This window comes from Amblyraja radiata, chromosome 27, assembly GCF_010909765.2.
Source record: "Amblyraja radiata isolate CabotCenter1 chromosome 27, sAmbRad1.1.pri, whole genome shotgun sequence".
NCBI lineage: Eukaryota > Metazoa > Chordata > Chondrichthyes > Rajiformes > Rajidae > Amblyraja > Amblyraja radiata.
This window is the reverse complement of record NC_045982.1, coordinates 15,410,513-15,434,480: the sequence shown is the minus strand read 5'-3', so window position 1 is coordinate 15,434,480 and position 23,968 is coordinate 15,410,513. Positions and strand designations below refer to the sequence as shown.

Here is a 23,968-nt window from a genome sequence, read left to right as displayed (position 1 = left end):
ATGGACCACGCGTGGGCAAATGGGGCTATCTGCCTACGTAGATGGGGCATTTTGGCCGACGTGGGAATGTTTGGTTGAAGGGCATGCTTCAGTACTGTATGATAATGACTCTATAACGCTACATTTCAAAAGTAAGTAGGGGAACTTGGGGGTGGGAATAAATTAAATATGCGAACCTTAGGCAAACCAAATAGCATGCCTATCCGAAGTGCAGTGTCAGTTAAGTTGAAGATAGACACAAAAAGTTGGAGTAACTCAGCGGGACAGGCAGCATCTCTGGAGAGAAGGAATATGTGACGCTTCGGGTCGAGACCCTTCAGACTATTTATTTGAGTTACCAGATTCATTCGCTAAAACTTCGGTTCCCAGTAGCGTAACAACCCGCTTGATGTAGCCGACTGATCCGTACTGACTGTGGTTGGGATACAGCAGCATTAACCATTCTTACTGAAGTCATGTATGGCTTTAAGTGGACGCACAGTCGATCACTACGCTCCGAGATACATTCTATGTGAAGTTCGGCGGTAAAGCCAAGTGTTGTCTGTCCTCCATGACTCCAGGAGAATCGCCTCTCCGATTGGAGACTCCGTTCATTTAATAGTGATTGCACTTGAATTACTACAACGTTGGCTTTAAATCGTTTTAGTTTTGTTTTTTAATTAATTTTATTATTTTCAAACTTTTAAAAAACATTGAGATTATTTCCATTATTTTTTAACAACTCTAAATGTCAGAAGCATTTAACATTTGAAATTATTTGCTAACTTTAACAAAAGCAAATCTACGACTCCAGGTTTGCCAACGGTTAAAGCCCGTCAGGCCCTTCCATGCAGAAAGTCCGAAGCAGCCCCCAGCTGAGGCTTATTCATTTGCTGGGATTCGCGATCCCTCAAGGCGAAGAAAGGCAGATGAATTCCACCCATCTACTCGAGCCGGTGCAGGGTGGCCTGTCCAGGCAGTGGTCCAGCAAGATTACATCCAATAGTATGTAGGTACGGTGTCAAGAGTCAAGAGTGTTTTATTGTCATATGTCCCGAAACGGAATAATGAAATTCTTATTTTCAGCAGCACAACAGAGTACTCTATGGTCAGTACCCGTGATGGACTGGGCAGTGTTCACCACTTTTGGCAATCTTCTTCGTTCCTGGGCGTTGGAGTTGCTGAACCATGCATTTCATAACCTTCAAACATTGGGCTTCTGACACTGCCTTAAAATGTCAATTGTACTGTTTTCCTTTCACTGAACCTCTATACTATGCTAATTTAAAAAATAATATACGGTTTGTATGGAGTAACAGGGGTATAATTTAATCCTAATTTTGAAGTGGCATTCATAAAACATTTTAGCTTTCCTCTTGTGGTTATGATATCATTTGAATCTTCTAATTAAATTATACCCTTTACTGTTCGATTATAATCATCTACAGCTCTTTTCATCTCTTCACTGTGAGAAATAAAAACAAATGGAGAGAGGGTGAAATCTAACAAATCTTGAATTAGTATCTGTAAATGACATCTAGAATCTGTAAATTCCCTTAGCTTTGTGGAGCTGGACGAAGGTGGAAAATTAACTGCATATATTCCTCAAATGGTCAACGTAAGAGTTCACATTTTAATAATGTTTTGTACCCTTCCACCAAACTCTTATCATTAAACCGTGGAATTTAGTATTTTGTTTGTCCTGTTTCAAGTTTAATTCATGCACAGTTCTTTTATTTAATCTCAACACATAAGGTCAAATCTACACCATGAGAAATATATTAGAAACACACATGCTTTTTAAGATTGCTTCTCTCTGCTGAAATCTCTTCATGTTTGATATAATATTACAAATAGATGCAACTCTTCACTACTTCATGATGTTATACTGAATGGGGAATATTGAAAGCATTATTTAAATGGAATATCACATGCCAAATCCAGCCCTGTCTTACAATTCACACTGAATAATCAGAATAAAATAATCAGAACATGAAGAGTAGCCACGTACCCATGCACAATGGGATTATTTACATGATCTTGGTTGCAGATCATAAGTAAGGCCAGTCAATTGAATAGAGGCAAGACATTGTTCGAATGATTCAAGTATGTGCATATTTGTTTTAGAAAAAGTGCATCCAATGTTAACACAAAGCATTCTTTCTAGCTTACTTTTCATTGATATCCAAAATCAATATTTAGCTCAATGAAAATGAATACACTGATAACTAGTGCCACCTCCAAACTAACCAATGGTCTGTCTGCAGAGATATGAAGACTTTTTAACCCCCTCAAATATGTTTGTAAAATGTGATCAATACCAGCACTTTCTCAGAATAATATAGATAAGCTCTACTTTCTCAGATTAATATGGAAGTTTGGCATGTCTCCAACGACTCTTACCAACTTCTGCTACAGCTGCACCATAGAAAGCAACCTATCAGGATGCATCACAGCTTCGTTTGACAACAGCTCTGCCCAAGATCACGGGAAATTGCAGAGTCGTGGATGCAACCCAATCCACCATAGAGAACCAACCTCCCCATCATCGACCCCATCTACACCTCATACTGCCTCAGGAACATAGCCAACATAATCAAAGACCATTTTCACCCCAGTCATTCCCCCTTTTCACTTCTCCCATCAGGCAGAAGATACAAAAGCTTGAAAGCACGAACTACTAGATTTAGGAACAGATTCTTCCCCTCTGCTATCAGACTACTGAATTGTCCTTCCATAGGCTAGGGTGTATCCCCAGTCCCCCTATCTACCTCATTGTGGACCTTGCACTTTTTCTCTGTAACTGTATAGCCATTAAGCCGTACTATATTCTGCACCCTGGTATTTTTCTTTTGTAGTAGACATTTTTTATTTCTCTACCTGCTGTAATTTTGCTTGGCTTAATTGTACTCATGTATAGAATGATTTGACTGGATAGCATGCACACAATGCATTTCACGGTATCTCAATACACGGGACATTAATAAAACAACAACAATTTATGACACTTTCCTAGTTGCTCTGAAAAGGTGATGGTAAGTAGTAAAGTTTACAATACATTTGAACTAGCAATGATGAAGGAACTGATCTTTCAGTGTATTGTACAATTTGGTGATGGTAGGGATCCTGTGAAGTTACAGGCTTTCTCATTGGTGTTAGAGTTGCAAGGCTATGTGGTGCAGTTAAAATAAGATGCACATAATCCGTGGAGCCCTGTTGAATAACACTGCATTTCAATGACAGAAATTAAGGAAGATATTTGTTCATTTTAGTCTTTAATCAAAAGCAACGCGACTCTAACGCCCCCCCCCCCCCCCAATTGTTTGTTCTCTCTTGTCTACAATGCTTTAGTATTATGTGTTCATTATCCTTTTTATGACATTAGTCCTGTGTTTCTTACTTAACAATTTAAACCCGAATCCTCAAATTCTACCCTGGTACTTTAATTTGCAATGATGATCAGAATTTACCTTTTCTGTATGAATTATTTTATTGTGTATTTTCATAAGACCACCTCTAGTTTTAAGATCAAAAAGTCCAAGTTTCAGCAACCTTTTCTTATAAATCAGCCGACTAACACTAGGGGTCAGCTTGACAGTTCTTATCTGCACTGTCGCGAGCACAAAGCCTGTGTCACGGTGACCAAGATTGAATGCAATCCTCAAGATATGTTCTGATTGCAGGGCGGGCTGGTTAGTTTATTGACTTGGTGCATACACATATCAAATAACGTATTTTGATCTTCAGTTTCATTCCACGTATTCCACTTTACAATTACATTTGAAGCTGGCAACAGTTTTGGAAGTGTGTAAGTGAGTTTCCCTCTTCCTTTAACAGGAGCTCTGCGGATGCAGATCAAAGTGCATCTTCAAAAGTGAAACACACATCTTCTGTGACCAATAACTTGAAGGTGTCAAATTTAGTCTGATATTCCGCTTGCTCCTTGCAACATTTTACTGCATTGGTGACAAATAAATAAATAAGGTTTTCTTGATCATTAATACATATTTTCTTGTAATTTGGGGAAATAATACTTTTGAGATGACTTATAATCACATTTGCCCTTTCAGATGTATAAACATGCTATGTTGTGGTAAGTTTCTGAAATTGCGTCCTGTTCCGGATAAGTGGTGAAACCTCGGCTTTTGGGACCTAACTAAACATAACAAACAATTTAAGTGATCTGTTTGAAGAATTGCAAAATCAACAAGGAAATGGCAAAGAATGGATTCGGAATTGGATTTGGAATACGTTCAATGCCAAATTAAATAAAATGAGGTACATAGAGAGGGCAAATTTGATCAATAACACGAATAAAATAGTCAAAAGAAATGTATTTATTTAAACAGTAATCTCAACGCTTATCCCATTATCCCATTAACGACACTTTAAAAAAATATACAATGAGTCTGTATTTTAAGAGACAAGGTACTAATTTTATTTATCACAGTTTTGAAAGTGTTTATCAATGCTCCAGTTCCGGTGACTTGTTCTTTTACAAATTTAATTGTGCGAACACACCAATATCGCAAACATTTCAACGAATTTCCCTCATAAAAAAGGGCTGTGTGGCAGTGCAGCAGAACTGTGATGGCAAGTTAATTGTATACCGGTCCCATGTCCTAATTTGCTCCACCTTGTAAGTTCAAATACCTGCGAGCGCCGCTCGTTGTTTCAACAACATAACCTGGGCCGATTATAAACTTTAATGAAGTTTAGTAAATTGCCTACAAGAAAGTTCTACAATTTATGCAAAGCGGAAGGAGCAAAAGTCTGATCAGCTTGAAGGTGTGACCCTCGGTGAAGCGGAGTGGCTTTGTACCACGACTTCTCCGTGAGTTACATTGAGGTTAGCGACAAAGGAGCTGTGCTTGAACGCACAAACAGAACTCTAAACTTGTGAGGTTAATGTTTAATGTTAAGAGCCTACAGGCAAATTTCAGGCCTTCTCTTGGGAAAGGAGATCTTTATAATGTTCCCAGCAGATTCAGTATATTATCCGGGGATTTTTAGAATGTGAATTTTCACCAGCCTGGAGTTAACTTGTTACCAATGCCAGTCTGAAGAAGGGTCTCGACCTGAAACGTCACCCATTCCTTCTCTCCAGAGATGCTGCCTGTCCCGCTGAGTTACTCCAGCATTTTATGTCTATCAAGACTAAAATTATCTTCTTCAGGTGATTTTTACGCAGCCTCGGAAGTTTTCATGCTCATTTCAGTCTCTCGGTTGGATCTTGTTGGTCGTTTTGATTCACATTGAAGACCGATTGCGTATATCTTTGAATAATTCACTATCAGATTTACTATTTAATCTGAAATCCCGATTTTTGCAACAAAACATTGACCAGAATTTTAACAACAAAAAATCGTCACAGATTCGGTCTCATTCGACTAGGCAACCGGACAGCTGATTTTATCGTTGATCTCGAGGCACAGTATTTTTTAGAGCGGTATGCTCATCCAAAAATAATTGCAAGTGTTCACAGTAAATCTACACCGAGGACTGGAGTTAAATCTGACTTCAGGATTTGGGGGAGAAAGGGGCAAGTTCTCTTGTCTATATCCTCAGTCAACATGAAAGGCCTGTAAGACCATTTTAAATTCTGAAACTTGTGCTGAATTTTGGCCTGATGTGTATATTTGTTTAAGGCTGTGGAGGCAAGAGAAAATTGGGACGATTTCTGCCAATGGAGCTGCAGTTGTTCCACTTGGTGTCGCTGTGACACCGATTCACAGTATTTATTTGCCAGGGCGCGATGCTCAGCGGCACTGGACCCAGTGCGGAATATAATAGAGGGAACTTCATGCTGGATAGATGCACTACTGTGAAAAAACAAAACACGCGCAGTTTAATGTTAAACGTTTGTCATTTTAAACAACGGCTAGCAACTGGAGGGCGAACAAGTGCGATCTTCGAACGGAAAACGAGTCTTATAAATCTCATTTTCGAATTTCTAATTTTACAGATTATTTTGAACACATTTCGTATGCCTGGATTATTTCACCGATTGTTGGTTTCCCCTTACTATTTGACATTGCCTTTTTCTATTTGCATCCCGGGTGTGTTTCTGCGTGTGCGGGCGTGTTGTGGGGTAGATGTGGTGAGGGTCAGTCATGATATTTAGTTATAGAATCCGTACCTTACTGGAAAATAATTCATGTTGGGTAGGCGCCTAATGGGAGACCGTCACCAGTTCGATAGTCAGTTTGTGATTTAGCGCAGAAATAATCCAAATATATCAATACATGTGCGGCAGTAAAACTGGGATTTGATAATCAAAATAATTTAATAGTTGATTTAATTAAAACGGTTAAAATAATGAATTTAGCCTTTCCAACGCCGATAACATTCACCCACAACCGCTTCTCCCGTCCTTCTGTCCAACAACAAAACAAAAAGCCGGGGATAGCTGCAGGCGACAGAGGGAGAATTCAATTGATTTTAATGTGAGATCTTCAATCTGTGAATGTCCCTCAAAGCTGACACTGGGAACCGGGGGCTCAATCCAACAACATACGTATTATGCAAAGACGGGCAGGGACAAAATCAAATCACATACACATTTACAACAGAAAACACAACACCAATCGGCGATGTAAGTTACTTAAAAAAGCTGTAAGCAGTTAGAGAATAGCAATAATATACATTAGGTTGCATCAAATCGCAGGACGTCAAGAAAGATAAACTAACGCCAACAGCAACGAAACATAGGGATATAGCGAATACTGAAATATTTGATAGCAAATATCAAAAATTGAATTCAGATGGAGCCGTTTACAAAAGACACGTGGTTATGTGCAGATGACATTTTAATAAATTAGAAATCGGCTTTTTACATAATGTAACCGAAAACCATCTAAAATGTGTATGGACATAATTATATAAAAACTACAGAACCTCCAAATTGTTATTTGAGGAATTCAAAAAAAATAAAATAATGAGAAGTAAACACTATTTGCATCTGATTTTTATATCACTTCACGGGGTTCATCTCCAGGAAAGCATGCGGATATTACACTTTTAAGTAACATTAGTTTCGCAAACTGGAAGAAGCAACGGTATTCTGCGGACTAATTACCTGGAAAATGACGCATCTCCGAAAACTGGGTCAACTGATGAATTGTGTTAAATCTAATAAAAGTCAACCGAATCCCCTTCCAATTTTAAATCTTAAGCATGACTAATGTCGTTCCTCTTTAAAAAAAAAACTTCTAAAAAGTTAATTGATTTTAATAATATAATACCCCTTACTTTAGTTGTATAAACTATCCATTATTTACCCCCCGTTATCTCCCCAAAAATGAGAAAGGTTATGCTGGGAGTTGAGGAAGGAGGGGGTTTCGTCCATGTTTTAAAATATTGAAGTTCCTTAGGGATGACTAGCTCCCCGTTATATTCTGATTTATAAATGACCATAGTCTATTGTCGCGGAGACAACATTTCTATTCTTCCTTTGATTCCATAAGTAGTATTTATACATTAGTATGTATTATAACACAATCTAACATTCTCACCCATTCCTTCCCCCTTACGTTGGCTTTCTGCATTTTGTCAAAATATATGACATATTTCGAAGCAATCTGACGAGTTGGGTCTTATAAAGATGAAAATATCATTTTTTAACATCCTAAGTCCAGAGCGCATGTATTTATACTCTTTAAGATCTCTCGTACGCGTTGGCCTGAACAATGTTTCATTATTTTGATCTATAGAATTCCTCGGGACCTTTGGCGGGTTTGATCTATCCTTAACTTTTTTGGGGGGGGGGGGGGGGGGGGGGGGGGGGAGGGGGGGGGGGGGGGGGGGGGAGGGGGGTTAGCACTTATTTGGAAGGATACCATGTCCACAAATGAAAGCTTTCACCCAAGTTCCGGGTTAGCTAAATGTTCCTAAAATCGATGACTGTGGGAATGTAACTTTCCTATGGATTATTTTAGACTAACAATTATAAAAATGAAGCAATAAAGCATTTTCTAGATCCCAATCATGTGATCTCATAGTTTAGCTGCTGGTAAGGCATTGAGAAGTATATAGGCAGCAAGAGCATTTAGGAAAGTGTGTATAATGTTCCCTGATACCAGTTCTTCGTGGGCAGCTATTGCTTTAACTTGACAAATTCTAACAGTTTTGAAATATTGAGGATGTTCTTAATGCAATTTATTTTCAACGCTCGGATCACCTGACCTTGATCAGAGAAGCTGCTTAGCTGAAGAGCGGAAAGTTTTGATTTTCATGATGCAGTCGTTAGCTGAAAGATGGCCACAAAGGACGACACTGTGCTAGGGGATAGGCAGGGAGAAAGCCCGCTGTATGCTTCATCATTATTTAACATTGGTTGTAATGGGTGACTTTCGTAATCACTGCTGAAAGTGAGATGCAGTGAGATGTGCTAATATTAATACAACTAAGTATATTGGACAACCGCGCTCCCACACCCCACCTTCACACCAAGTATCTTAAAGGTGTATCTTGTTTTAAAAATCAGGACTTACAAATATCGATCCCTCATAAACTAAAACATACCTTCCTACGTGTATATATTTACAGGCCTTAATCGCTCTGTCTTATTCGGCCCCTTCTCCGCACACATTTATTTTTGATACAGACGTGGAAAGGGACAATTGACCCTGAAATGAATTAAAGAGAAATCCCTGGCCAATAGCAAAAGATTGAAATACCATCCCGATTAAAACGACGACTTTCGCAAATCCGCAGGCCAGCACGCGCCTTGTATCTAGTGTCTAAAATATGTATCGCCCTGTACCTGATTCATAAATCACTCCCATAAAGGCCTTTTTAATGGAACTGTGATTTGTTTTTGCCCCATTAAAACTTACCGTGCACAGTTCTAAACTTTCAGGTGATTTGTTCCAGAAAGTTTTCTAATATTATTTTGAATTTACTGTTTCGATTTAAAATATCCTGGAACCTGCAGCCAGCGCATTAGGGTTTTAAAATGTAAATGACCTACCCCCTGTGGCAACGCCGTTACGAAATGGCCATTACAACTGACCCAAACTTTTTTTTTAAACTAACATTACGGTTAACCATAGGTTATGATGAAGACGAGATATTTTTGAACACCGCCTTGAATATAGGCAATGTTGACGTTTAATTACTGTTCTGAGATTCGGTTATTGTATCGACCCACATTCCTGTTAATTAAATCGGAGACAGTATCAAGTTACCACACCCACCTCACCGCCTGTTTCGTCCGCATTGAGCCGTATGTCTGAACGGCGAAATATAAACTTTCCAAAAATGTACCCGAGTAAAGTGTAAAACAATGGGGATAAGATTCACAGCAAATATCACAAATATTGTTTCTACAATGTTCAACTAATTTACTTAGCAAGAAATAAAATCAAAGCAATTCCGGAGCTGAGAACTAATCCGGTATCTTATTAGTTCCACCTGCTAATTACCAACCTAATTTTAATATCAAGTATTCGGAAATGTAAGTAACATTTTGTAATTGCACATTTAATGTTACAGTTGGAATTTGCAAAGTTACCGATACAGGTATTGGCATTGAAACTTACTTTTCCAGATCACCATGGTTTGGTTTGGGTTTGGAGAGCCTTTGAACCTGCAAGCGTTGAATGAGACAATAATAAGGGAGGATTAGAAATATATAGGGGAGCGAGTTTACAAAAATATGAACGTTAGCGTTTTAACAGAATACCATCGCAATGAGTACACCACTAGATATTAAGTGCCCTCTTTACTGTTGAAAATAATTTGATTAATGCCTCTCCTTTATTAAAAGAGTCAACCAATAAGTCTAAAAACATGACATGCCGACCATAGTATAAGATATAAATATTACAGATACCTTTATCATCACACACTCTCCAGAAGCGTGTGCCTCTTAATATATATTTTTAATTTCATTCATTTTTATGTGTAATCGGAATACGGGTAAACAACAACGACTAACTGCAATATTTTTTTGTTTCTTTTGATGGAATCGACGCGTCTCCGAGGCTTTGGGGAGACTTGGAAACTCGGCTAGCATTCAGCACAAAGCTGGGCAGCTTTTTTCGAATAGTTGTGAGGCAGAGGAGCCGCAAGCGACGCCAACTGCTCGCTGCATTCAGATTTAAAACAGGCCCTCCGGCACCGTCCCCGATCGGTAGAAAAGGGTGGATAAAACCGGCTGCCGTCGCGTTTGGTGACTTCCATCGTTCGGGGCCACTCTCAAACTTTAGACCAGTTGGACGCGTTGAGGATTTGAACAGATCCCCCCAAAGATATCTATATCTTTTAATGCTTTTAAAAAAAAAAGTATATATTGTTAAAAGTGTGTTCGTTTTCTGTTAAACGTTTATTCTGCTTCGTGAAAGGGTTGCTTCGCACAGTACTCTTGATCTGTGGATTATTTGTTGTCTTTGCGTACGATTTGGGAGCAACTGCGTGGTGGTTTATGTGTAAAAGCGCACACGTGGACAGTTCTTATAAATAAAATGTTCAAATCGCGTTATACTATCTCTTGCTTTTCTTTGAAATGTCTCTTTCGGTTCCACCACTATTTCCCTTTCCCTCCCGGACCAGGAGTTGCTCAATTTGATACAGGAAGTGCGCGTCCCCGGAGCCGAGCGTCGGGAACGCGCGGCGCTCGTTCACGCCTGGCTGATTAAAGATTTGCTGATATTTAATAGAAGAGAAAGCCCGGACTCAGTGGGAGAGACACACAGCAAGAGAGAGAGAGAGAGAGAGAGCGAGTGAGAGAGGGAGAGAAACTCGGATCCCATCTTAGCCTCTTGGTTTCTCTTCCGAATAAATTCCCAGCACACGGATCTTTATATGGATTTTGGACTCATTTTCTCCTAATTCTTTGGAGTTGCTCCGATTGAAACAAAACACACACACACACACACACACACACACAAAAAGACTGGGATTGTTTGGGATTTGGTTCCCTCAGATCGCACAGATGTTGGTGCACACATATGCTGCAATGGTGAGTACGCAGAGAGGGGAAACGGCGCTGTTTATATCGGATCGAAGCTGCAAGCGTTATCGGGGCTGCCTTTATTTTCTGATCGAGTAAAAAACAACAGATGGTTTAGGCGACGCGCGTTGGGTTTTTTTACCCGCCGTTTTCCTTATTTTGGCTAACTTTCCCCCCCGTACCTCGCAACGATAAACGTGTCCAAAACTGCAACTTCCACAAAGGATAACTTTACCCACAGCGGATAAGCAAAAGGAGAGAGCTGTGGGGACGGGGGGTGCGTGGGGAGTGGCGGTGCTGAGGAGGGAGGGGGTCGTTTCTCCTCAGGGCTAGTGGTGGGGGTGGGTTGACTTTATTTCCGGATTTGCAGACGATATATTTCCTCACAGTACTTTATCAGGGGGGGGAAAAAAGGCCGATTTTACCCATTGGCAGAAGTTCGGCGGTGAATTGAATTTAATACACAGGACTACGAAAACGGCAAGGAGCAGCAAATTAAATGAAAGGACGGATCGAAGAAGGTTGTGTTGCTTTGCCTCACTCTGCTGTGTGCGGCCGATGAGTTTGAGTCCTGTAATGGGTCTTGTGTTTCCTCTCGCAGGATCGGCACGATGGGATGAACAGCAGCCACAGTGCCCGCCTCGCCCAGCTCGGCTCCATGAGCCAGGCACCCTACTCCACGGCCCCGCCGCTCTCGCATACCCCTTCTTCGGATTTTCAGCCGCCGTACTTCCCGCCGCCCTACCAGCCCTTGCCCTACCCTCAGAGCCAGGAGCCATACGCTCACGTCAACGATCCTTACTCCCTGGCCAGCCCTCTTCACCAGCCCCAACAGCACCCGTGGCAGCAGAGGCAACGCCAGGAGGTGGGGGCCGAGCAGGGAATCCTACACCAACCCCGGGGTCTGTCTCAGTTGTCAAGCCTTGACCACCGTCGGGATTACCATGGGCTCCGGCGGCCTGATGTGCTGCTCCACTCCGGCCACGGCCTTGACTCCAACCACGGGCTGGTTGACACGCTGGCTCTCCACGCTCTCAACCATCACGGACTGGACGATGTACAGGTAGGATCTCCACTCACTTACACCGAGACGCGCCTCGGGACGGACTTGTCCCTGGAAAACTTGATATTTTTTAAATTAAATATACCGTTCCTCAGGAATACAAATATAAATTTAATGTTATATCCGACATTGCCCTGGGTATTTAAATTAAAATAAATAATAGCCGCGCATGAATATGAGAAGTTTTCAATGAATTGATTAGTTCATCTGATTAGTTACTGACTCCGGCCTCCCTGTGGTAAGATCACATTTGACATGGAAGGGGCTGGTAGCATTGCCTGCAAGCGCCGACACGATGTTTATACCAGCTCGCCAGTGCGAAAAGATATCCTGCTCTAACACATCGAATCCCGCCAATTATTAGTACATGAGTGCACTAGAAATCAGTGCAGTCGGTGCATTTGTTTTCGAATTTGCGTTTTATCCTCAACCTATTCATATCTGGACGTTTTGTTTCCTTTTGTAAAGTGATTTCCAAATCAACTGTTTTTGCAGATTAATAAATGTATCATTATTACACGATAAATGTTTTCAAATAAAATCTGCGAGGGTGAGATTGTATTTGAAAGAGAGTGCCAGGGAATGTGTAAGGTATCCGCTCTATATGTAGCACTGTTGACAACAACACAGTGACTTGGAGAGAGAAATAAACTTAGTAAAACGAGTTAACTTAAACCATGAAAAAGTGGAGTTTTATTAATAAGGCAGGCTCATAATTGTCACACTTTGGGGCGCGCCCCTTTGTTGTCTCCCCTCCACCTCCCCACCCCAACCCTTTGTTCCCATCTGTGTGTAAGATGGGTATGGGTTGTTGGTTTGTAGTTTAACTATGGCTGGGCGATCATTGCACAAAGTGACAGGTTTCACTAAAAAGCGTTGAGCTTGAATGCCGCATCCAGGCCAAACCTACAGCAACTCCTCCACCCAATACTCCACACAACACATTACAGGACACTTATGTCCATTTGGTCGCGTGAATGGCAAATCGCGCTGCACAGTTTTAGATCCAGTTATTTATGATGGTGGCTGCCTTGTCCGATAAATCCGGTGATGCCAGGATGTTCAAAACGAAAGTGACAACCCCAATGGCTCATCCTATATGTTTTAGACACTCTGCAAGGCGCACAATAATGTGGTTCTGGTCATTAAAATGTTGTAGATTTTTTTTGCACTTTTAATTTCGCCGATTAAAAACAAAACCTCTCTGAATTAAAACATAAATCCAAGTAATACGTTGAATAACAAAATTGGGTTTCCGCCTTTATTCAAGTTAAACTTAAACACAACAATAATTTATTAATATAATACACGAAAGATTTTAATCCAGAGCTCTCCGTTTGAATTCGTTCTGGGCGGATGAATTGCCTCAACTAAAATCAAGAACGATTTAAGCTGAACATATCACGGTGTCCTATACTGTCGCTCCCTGGGCTCTAGTCCTGACCAGTTCTGTACAGCTTGGTCTCGCTGGATTGTTCCACCGAATAGCTTTTCTAATGATAGGCTTTGTAAACACAACTCGCTTTATTAACTCCGCGCGTTGGACTTGTGTGCAGTATTTATCGAAATAAATCAGAATGGCAAACAAAAAATTCGAGGGGATTAGTCTGCCGTTTGTTCATTCGCAGAAAAGAAAAACCATCGTTCTCAAAGTGGCCGTTTTACATGGACTGTGACCACTTTGGGGGGAAAATGCCCCGTTTGGGCAACTTTTCCCTGTTATTTACAAAACTTTTCTGTAATCATTTTACAACCGGGTGAAAAACGATAAATGATTTTCTTTTTCTTTGGCTGAATCTGTTCGGTCTCAATCCCGAGATACAAACTGTCCGCCGAACTAATACATCTCCTCATTATTTTTCATTATGCTACATTATTTTTGTGAAGAGATTTTTACTTTTGTTACACCAGCTCAGAATTCAGTTTTTATATAAATCTAGGGAAGTGGATCAAAGAAAATAGAGAGTGTGAGTAATTGAACAAGATTTTTTTAAAGTTTCAGAATTGGCATTATAAAATCTAACCTCACCTTTACTTTTTATTGATTGATGGCATTAAATATATATATTTTCCGTCCCTATCGCATTCAAATCGCCAGTCCACCGTCTCCACCAAAGTCCCGGAAGCTAAAAGTTAATTATATTACAGGTAACATACCACCGGCCAAGTATCCTACAAGTGGATTTCTACCTAATGCGATGAGGAATAAGATACATAAACAACGCGATGTTTTGCAGATGTCTTAAAGAATGATCTGTTTAATTTTATCTGGATTCAATGATGACGTGGCCAAGGTTTAAATCCGTGTCATGGATAGAACGGTGGCAAAATGGGAAATTAAGATATTTTGATGTTCCCAAAAGTTTATAATTGAAAGGGGGTAATTCTGTCAACAAGGTAACCTGATACAGTAGTGATCGGTCTTTTATAGAAGTGAGTTTCACCGCTAACCAAGTTTGAGGGTGTCTGCTACTGGGAGTATTAATGCTGTCTCTGCGGGGTGTTTTGGTGTGTAATTCATATTGCACCAGAACCAGGTGCACTGTCTTAACGTGAAAAGAGGTTGGAGAGCAGCACTTCCATTCCAGGTGGACACAAAAAGCTGGAGTAACTCAGCGGGACAGGCAGCATCTCTGGAGACAAGGAATGGATGACGTTTCTGGTGGACACTATTCTTCAGTCACGACCCGAAACGTCACCCGTTGCTTCTCTCCCGAGATGCTGACTGTCCCGCTGAGTTCACTCCAGCTTTTCGTGTCAATCTTCGGTTTAAACCAACATCTGCAGTTCCTTCTTACACACTTCCATTCCAGGTGTCAGTTTAATGAGAAACGGCCTGTCACTCGCGCAAAGTTGCTGCCCCGGTAAATAATTAATTCCAGAATTACACTTATCTAATTTTCAAATACTGAAATTCCCACCGAAATAATGTGTTTTAATAATAATATTACCGGCTGCCGTTTCTCATTTAACCGTTACGCTAATCATGACATCATAGGTACTGATGCCCCAGTAAGATTTCCCATATTTTTTCACATCAAGTCCTGATCACAGTCTTTGAATATTATATCATCTGTTTAAATGTTCCTCAATAAACTTGAAATAATTTACCAGAGAAACATCAATTATCATGTTAGCTTCTTAGCGAAGGAAATAGAGCCAAACTAGAACAGAAGTAGAAACACCGTGTAATCTGGTTATATAATAAGAGAAGTGTAATGACACACTCACTGCCTTCAGAAGACAGACTCTTGAAGGACACGGGAACACCAGGGACACATTGTAAATTCTCAGAACAGATACAACACAAAACCGGCAACCAGCTGGAAGTGAAGCTAATTGCTAAGTATCCGCGGAATGCTCGCCCTTGCTTTGTTTTTTACTAACTTTTATTGGGAGGCGCAGATAGTACAAGATGAGACTCCAGCGATACTTTTGCAGAAAACAAACCTTCACTTCGTTGAACTTTAATTTATTGTCACCCCACCCTCTCCCCGCCCCCTCCTCCCAATGTCACACGCTGCAACGTCACATGTCCCCCAAATCTCTGATTTTCCACAGCTTTATATTTATTTATCCCGTCATATTTAATCCAAAATGCTAATTTCAATTGCTAAATTTAGCATTAACATTGAATGCATTTAATGGTAGAATTCCTCAAATTTTCTGCCATCACGTCACATCCCCTCCCCGAATGACCCAGGACCATATTTTAACTATTCGCGATCAAATTAGCCAGAATATCAAATCCCTTTAATTCTACATATCGTAGAATCTCACCTTCCCTTAAAATTATATTACACCCCATGAGCAAAAAAAAAAGGGAACATTCATTGGAAATCCCGACAGGAGAGAACGGTAGCGTTATCCTTCACAGAAGAAGGTTTGAAAACTGATGCTCGGTGTAGTATTTCTTTCAACACCTTTTCCAAATTCTGAAATTGCTGTGCGCGTGAGAGTGTAAAATGCCAAACAAAAGTCTATATCCATCGTATTTAAATTAAAAAGCGAAGAAACCGCCAAAGACCAGTCCAATGGTAGCAACTTACTGAACGGAGATGTGTAATGAAGTGCCAACTTCGGGTTTCGGCCCGAAACGTTGCCTATTTCCTTCGCTCCATAGATGCTGCTGCACCCGCTGAGTTTCTCCAACATTTTTGTGTACCTTCGATTTTCCAGCATCTGCAGTTCCTTCTTAAACAAATGACTTGCATTGTTGCCTATTTAGGGCTGCGCATTAGTGCTAGGAAGATTGGCTTTAGAATTATTAGAGGACGCGAAATTGAGAGAGGAAATAACATTTATTAGGATGACGTGATCGGATATCTTTAGGTTTTGAATAGGATAAACATTCTGAGTAAAAGTTCTCCCCGAGTCCGAAGATAATCATTCACCCTCCTTACCCAGTGCGAGGTATTTTGATATAAACCGATAAAGTGACCACTGCCGAGTGTTTACTGCTAGCAACGGGACACATTTCCTTGAGGACTTCAGTAATTTCAATTTAGCATTAACCGTAACTCTCCCTAATTTAAAGCTATAATGAAAAAAGGACATAATCCACGCAGTGTGATTTATTCTTATTAGCTTCGGTAATTGTACTTGCACGAGGCATGGAAGCGATATATTTCCGTTGCCGTCTGTTTTTACATTTAAATTGAGATTAAAACAATACCATGTTTCTCAAAAAGCACGAATCATTACAATTTAACTTGCAGAACTGAGATAAAAACACTCACAAATTGCTAATATATATTTTCAGAATAGTTAGTTTAGTTTGAATTTTACTTTTCCTGCTAGATTAGTATAAGCAAGAAAGCAACAATATTGACAAAAATATGTTCGATTAACTTTGTTTTAAATCATTCTTCAATTTACTTCTATAACAAACTATATGGCGTCCCCCCGACTGCCGAGGACCTAACGCACTTGTATTAATGTGTATTAATCCCGAGCCTACTGCTCGATGAACGAATAGCGAGGGTAGTAAATTTGATCTGAGCAGGAGGCTGATGGAATTTTGTGAGGTGCTTTCCTGATATCGGTCTTTCTGTTAATTCAAGGTCAATCCCTATTCCTGCCTTGTAGCGTGAAATCCATTACGAAATGTTTGTTTTTCGACTGTGAGTGTCAATAGCAAAGTCGACACATCGAGATCCCAGTTCCACCAAATGCGTTTTGAAGCGATATATAAACGGCACCAGTAATTCTCCCAGAAAAAAAGATGAACGTGGCAGTGGGTTTATATTGAAACGATAGCCCGGATATTTCGTGTTTACAGAAACACGGAATACCAACTTCCATTTCAAACTTATGCTCACTTCAATAGCAATTCATGTACAGTAAGCCCTCTGTTCGACGCGACAAATCAAAATAACCAAAATGTAGTACTGAAGAATGGCCGGACATTCATCATGACGGTCAATTTCCACAGCGCGGTAAAAGCGGTCGGTGTGTTGGGTGTTTACTCCTACTCTTGTGAAAGAGCGCTCAGGAGCTCCGACCAGTCCAGAAACAGCACGGCGAACTGCAATCAGTCAGACCACTTCTGTCAACATGTTTAGATGTAAATAGGATTTCCTGTTGATGATGATTATGTCGTATCACAGATGCTATAGCTTAATTCCCAAAGTGACCATAAACAACCAGGACATATGGAGCTAATTCTGGTGCCTTATAACACAGATCTGTTTGCATGATGGGTACTATGCGGTGAAGTTATTTTAACCCTTTATGGCACTCGCTGCCAATTGCAGTTAAAATATATATTAGTAGACCCATGAACTGGGGTTGAGGCTGGGTGAGAGGGGGGGGGGGGAGGGGGAGGGGGGGGGGGGGGGGGGGGGGGGGGGTGGGGAATGAAAGGACTTAGACCGGTATTCTAAATTATACTAGGCAGTACATGATATTCATGGATACATCAGATAAGATAGCCACGTATGCCTCTTTTTTGTCCCTATGTAAAAAGACCAGGCTGAAAGCACGAAAAGTAGGACAAAGATCCAAATTTTCATGCCATGTCCCTTACAGTTTATCCTTTATTGAGGTAAGCGAACAGTTTTATCGCTCAGCTTTTTGTCTCTGATAATGATGTGATTGTTGATCAGAATTTAACATTAGGATTTGAGAGAAAAAGAGAAGCGGTTGTTGTGAGGCCAGATACAAATGAAGTAATCACTAAGTATGTTTGACTCTGCGAATCAAACATTCTTATCTAATCATAATGAATAGCTCAAAACTTGGGAAACCATTCGGATTCAGGATTGGCGACTCATAAATTTCAACCATATTAAAGTTTGACCCAACTTTCTTGTCAGGACTGGGAGTTGATCAGGTTTGACGTCAGCCCAAATTCCACTTTAAGCGCAAATGCGTGCACTTATTTCCGCAAAATGAATGGTCTTCTCGCAGCATTTAAATGTCAGTTGTGCTTCACTTGTTCGCCTCATTTAATAATTATTTGCTACGAACAAATTAAAGCATCCAATCTTATTTTACATTCCTTAAATATTGTTGGAATCAGATCTGTAATAAGTAATTTGAATGACTTTCCCGTTTCTATTTCGAAACGCGTACCAATATTTCATGGTGATTTATTTATCAAAAATCAAAAAAACAAGCTGTAAACATTTCCTGGATTAGGGATAGAATCACAGCAATAAATAGCAGCGTGTACATTTCAGAATCATAGCCTCCACTGCACTAGTCAGAAATATGACCCTTCAAATAATTTAAGATCAGACGTGTAAAAATTAGTCACGACCCCAATACACCATAACATGTTTAACACCGACTATCCTGTGTACTATGTATTATCAACATTGCGATGCAGTATATACAACCGTGCGTGTTCCTACTTTTAAAGAGTTTTATATTGACATAAGTATAAATGACTAGCCCTCCATTAATATCGGCATTCTGGAATATGTCTAAACCGCAACGTGCCAAATAAATCGGAGTGACCTTTTCCCATTCATTATAACTTATACTCCTTAACAAGTATCAAGTTTGACGTGCTCTTGTTTAGAGAAAAATAGTAAGATGCATTTGTAAACTGATCCTTTGCCCAGATTCAAAGTAAGCGACTGTCAAAATACTTTAATCTGTTTCCCCGGCTGCACAACAAGAAAGTAAAAACATTGGACAGATGAACAGTAAACAGTTAGAAACATATCGGTGAAATAAATAAATGCCTGTAGGTCGTTTTGAACGTTTTTTCCTTGCTGAATGTATCCTAAACTGTCTTTCGATTCTTGATTGCACTGAACTCACTCGCAGTTGTGATCCGAGGCGAGAGATGACATTGAGAAGCCTCAGGCGCAAAACGCACGTGAACTTTAGTTGAAGTTCGCGGGTCCGGGCACAGAGAAACACGCAAAGGTTCTAGAAGAAAAGTTGACAAAATGGAAAGCAAGGGACACGCCTCGATTACACAGATAATATCCAGTGGGAAGTGCAAAATGGGGACGATAAGTGGTGGAATTAGGCAATACATTAACGACCCAATGCTATCGGTGGGTTTCTTTCACTGGTTTAGAATGCTTTCACACGTGGGTGAATTTCTCATCAATTCGGGTGCATGGGTGCGAGGGAGAGAGAGAGAGAGAGAGAGGGGGGGAGGAGAGAGAGAGAGAGATGAGAGAGAAGAGGATAGAGAGAGATAGAGAGAGAGCTAGATATCTACGCTATTTCTATCTCTCTCTGCTCCTCGAGATCTCTCTCTCGAATCTCCCTCTAGCGCTCTTCTCTTTCTCTCTCTCTCTCTCTCTCTCTCTCTCTCTCTCTCTCTCTCTCTCTCTCTCTCTCTCTCTCTCTCTCTCTCGCTCTCTTCTTCCTGCCTCTTTTTCTTCTTTCTCTCTCTTTCTTTCTCTTCTCCCTCTCCTCTCTCTCTCTCTCTCCCTCTCCCTCTCTTTTTTTCGTCTCTCTCTCTCTCTCTTTTTTTTCTTCTCCCTCTCTCTTCTCTCTCTCTCCTCTCTCTCTCTCTCTCTCTTCCTCTCTCTCTCTCTCTCCCACTCTCTCTTCTCTCTCTCCCCTGTCTCTCTCTCTCCCACTCTCCTCTCTCTCTTCCCCCTTTCTCTCTCTCTCTCTCTCTCCTCTCTCTTTCTCTAGATACATCGCTTTTCCTTGCAATAAGGAAGTTAAATAAACGATTCGTTTTTTCCCCTTCAGGCCGTGGATGATAACGGAAGCCCTGGGATGAATTTATTGGACCAGTCTGTAATCAAAAAAGGTAAACGACTTCGCCTGCACTGTTCGAACTGAAATAAATGGAACTGATTGTTCGTGTACCTGTCTTACGAGATATATATTCCAGCAAATGGAAATCTATCACATAGTTTTCCACCATATTACTGAGTGAAAATTTACACTCATAGGCACACCGACTGCGGAAAATATATGCTTGACCTGAAATAAATTTACAAAGTTACTCATTTTTGTCAATGTTAACTGCATTGGTTATTTTTTTTATGGTAAGCCGACTCCTGGGATATGGCAGAGTATTAATATTTGAGATAGATCTGTTTCAATACACTTGTTTGGAAAGATTTGCAACTAAAAGCGTTTTGTGAACAACAATCATCGGAATAATATTTCTATTTCCCTTGCTGTTAATTCGTGAAAGGTGATGGATAAGCATATTGAAGTTTTTTAAAGAATATTTTGTACGTAGGAGGTTGCCCGATTAGCCATGCAGCAGCTGAGAGCTTGTTACATGCGGGCAATGAGTCACATTCCGCAAGCTCCAGTTGTTTGATATTTTGTACAAACCTGAAGGCTGGTTAGAAATTATTTGCAATGCTGACAGTTACTTGCTAATAATAACAGAATTGGAATGGTTTGCTATTTTAGTGCATAAAATATTGACGAACGCTAACATTACATATCCTAACAAAAACTGCCAGAGAAATGATCATAATTTACAAAATGTGTTTATAAAAGTAATCTCCGAGGTCTGAGAATGTCTGTGGTTCGAATAATAACGAAGAGGATGTACATAGAATACACAGGACAAAAACCGGCTACTTGTCCCAATCAGGTTAAACTGGTCCTTATGCCACAGTCCCCTCCTTTTGATCTTAACTATTTACCTCCAGCTACTTACTCGGCTCCTCCTTAAATGCAACTAATTTCTGCGAGGCAGTAAATTCCTCATTCTTTTCAGACACCGAAAAAAGAGCTATGTACCAAATTTTCCACTTCATCTTTCGACAACAATTTTAAACTAACGGGGTTCAGCTTTACACCTTGCATCTAGCCCAGCATCTAGCCCAGAAAAAAAAAGTTTTCTATGTTATCATGGAGAGCAGATGCTGGTTTGTTGCTTTTATACGTTATGGATTTCTAATAGATCCTACTGCCCGAGTACAACGATTTTTTCATCGTCGTACCATGCTTGTGATTTTTTTTATACCCTATATCAATTTCTATATCAATTTGCTCTATGAAGTGCACACATTGCCGCACACCTGTGGACTAACAAGGAATTGTCAGAAGCCTCTACTTTTCAATTCCACCTTGTCTAGAAATAACCCCAAGCACCACTTCTACTTTAGCAACATAACCGATGGTGCTACCAATAGCATGTGGCAACATATCTAGATTCTTGTTTCCTAAGCATTATTTGTTCTTTTTATTCTTCTTAACAAAACGGAATGCCTTGCACAATTCTGCTTATTCATTTCTGATTATTTCCTTATTCTATCACTTTATTGACATTTCATAAATTGCTTCAGTCTTCCATCCCATTGATTGTTCCTTGTACCCAAAGTTGGTTCCATTCGCAACTTGAAAACGTGTTCTTGAATTAAAAGTCTGGTTATTTAATAGACACTAATCGGTAGTAATCTCATATACAATCAAATGTTTAGTCATCTTCCACCTCTTTGCTTCAGAACTAACCGTTCATTCACCTTCTTGTCACATATTCTTGGCTTTATTGTTGAATCTTATCAAGGTCATTTGTAAATATACTACATTGTCCTTGTTGAGGGATTGGACATGCTAGAGGCAGGAAACGTGTTCCCGATGTTGGGGGAGTCCAGAACCAGGGGCCAGAGTTTAAGAATATGGGGTAGGCCATTTAGAACGGAGATGAGGAAAAACTTTTTCACACAGAGAGTGGTGAATGTGTGGAATTCTCTGCCTCGGAAGGCAATGGAAGCAACTCTCTGGATGCTTTCAAGAAAGAGTTAGATAGAGCTCTTAAAGATAGCGGAGTCAGGGGATATGATGAGAAGGCAGGGACGGGGTACTGAATGTGGATGATCAGCCATGATGGTGCTGGCTCGAAGGGCCGAATGGTCTACACCTGCACCTATTGTCTATTGTCTATATAAAAAATTGATTTTATCCGTTGAGTTTCACAAGTTTATTTAACAATTCTCTCTTTAAAAAAACTTAATCTTAGTTGCTTTCTCATAGTCTGTTAATATTTAACTTTTATTGCTCATGTTTGTCTTCCCAATTTTTCCTCTTCTCTCCAAAGTCTTTCTATTCTTTCCCGACATTTCCACTGCCGTCTATGTATTCCTTTCCTGTCATTACGTTTTTATCAATTATTCTGTTCGTTCTTTAATCATATATTTCCCCCCGACACAATTTAAATGCTTCCTATAACTCCTCTTCGTCACCACTTGATATTTTTGGAAATTGGCAAGCTTGGCTTCAACGGCCACCGGTCTCCGTAGTTGAAAATCAAACCGTGCTTATAACTCGAATAGATTTATTCAAAATCCACCGGAAAATCGGGAATAAAACTGTGTCAGGTACTAAGCCGTTATGAGGCAGAGGGAGAACCCTGATACAACCGGTGTTTTCTTGGAAATGACGAGAGCGAATTAGAGATTGAACTGTGACCGGGGCATTATGAGTGAAAGTGGAAATAGCTGACTATGGAAGAGGCAGCCGACTTCATAACTCGTCAAGTTTCACGAGAAATGTTCCAAGGAGCTCAATGTAAACGCTCTCCTAAATCTCGGAAAAGCCGATAAAGATGTTAAATTTGGTAACTTCAATATAAATAATTCCTTCAGTCGTGTTTAAAAGTGTAACACTTTAGTCGGTCTTATAAATGTGTTTATAAACGGACTGTGGGGATTTAGTGGACAACACACAATGCAAGGAGAGTTATTCGAATTCATGTAATTTCATATAATGTGAACTGGAGTTTCAATACGAATGATTAAAGGAAGAATGATTTTATATATACATATACATCCATGTGTGTGTGTGTGAACTGTGTGTAAACAGGCTGGAATATGTGTGTGTGTGTGTGTGTATATATATATCTCTATATTTATCGGATTTAGTCTGCATCAAAAAGAAACAATTGTTATTGCCAATTACGCTGTAGAAAGAGCCAGTATAGATTCCGCGTAAATCCCACGCCTACAACTAACAATTAAACCTCTTCAATACCAGACCCAACCAGATACATTTAGCTGGAGGTGTTTGAACGCTACTGTTTTAATTAATTTAAAGTGCTCCGAAACTGAATAGACGTTGAAGCAGAGACAGGAAGGCGGTCTAGAATAGAAGCTCAGCACCGGCCGGACAACATTTTGGCCGACTTTTAGACTTTTAGAGTTTGATCGATTCCATATCTTCGTGCAAACGGATTAGAAATCGACGTGTAATTCGCTCTTCCGAACAAATCTTTAAACCTCAAAAAACCCCATTTCGAAACGGCTTTATACTCAGGCATTCCTCGTTGATGGTTCTGTACCTGCCTCATTAATTTAATTCCGAAAATACGCGTAGAACGTCTCTAAACGATCGGCGGAATCTATGCATGTTCAACCAAGCTGGGAGTTTTTTATTTTCCACATATGAAAGCCACCTTGGCAGAATATCTGGCTCATCTCCGCGCATTTACTACTTAAATTCCCCTGGGGTTTGTAGGGTGCTAAGCTCTGACCGGCTCTTGGGAAATAGCGCTCCCTAACATAATGTAGAGGGCGGGCGAGTGAGAG

The 23,968-nt window shown here is 40.2% G+C and overlaps 1 protein-coding gene and 1 long non-coding RNA gene across 9 annotated transcripts in view; one reads left to right on the top strand and one right to left on the bottom strand.

The window, feature by feature from the left end:
• Window positions 1-4,298: 4,298 nt before the first annotated feature.
• Window positions 4,299-10,063, bottom strand: LOC116988481. Its single transcript, XR_004415958.1, has 4 exons — window positions 9,815-10,063; window positions 9,522-9,568; window positions 8,503-8,606; window positions 4,299-5,801 (listed from the first exon to the last, which is right to left on the bottom strand). It is a non-coding gene; the product is annotated as an uncharacterized LOC116988481 (long non-coding RNA).
• Window positions 10,064-10,497: 434 nt separating this feature from the next.
• tfap2e (transcription factor AP-2 epsilon) overlaps window positions 10,498-23,968 on the top strand; it is an 82,999-nt gene continuing 69,528 nt past the window's right edge. The window contains exons 1-4 of one of the 8 annotated variants that reach the window (XM_033045213.1): window positions 10,498-10,942; window positions 11,535-11,996; window positions 17,965-18,042; window positions 20,166-20,226. In XM_033045213.1, the coding sequence (XP_032901104.1) occupies window positions 10,916-10,942; window positions 11,535-11,996; window positions 17,965-18,042; window positions 20,166-20,226 (628 nt within the window). In that variant the 5' untranslated portion in view covers window positions 10,498-10,915. The remainder of the gene's footprint in view (window positions 10,943-11,534; window positions 11,997-17,964; window positions 18,043-20,165; window positions 20,227-23,968) is intronic. The other 7 variants (XM_033045215.1, XM_033045214.1, XM_033045217.1 and 4 more) reach the window with 7 other exon arrangements.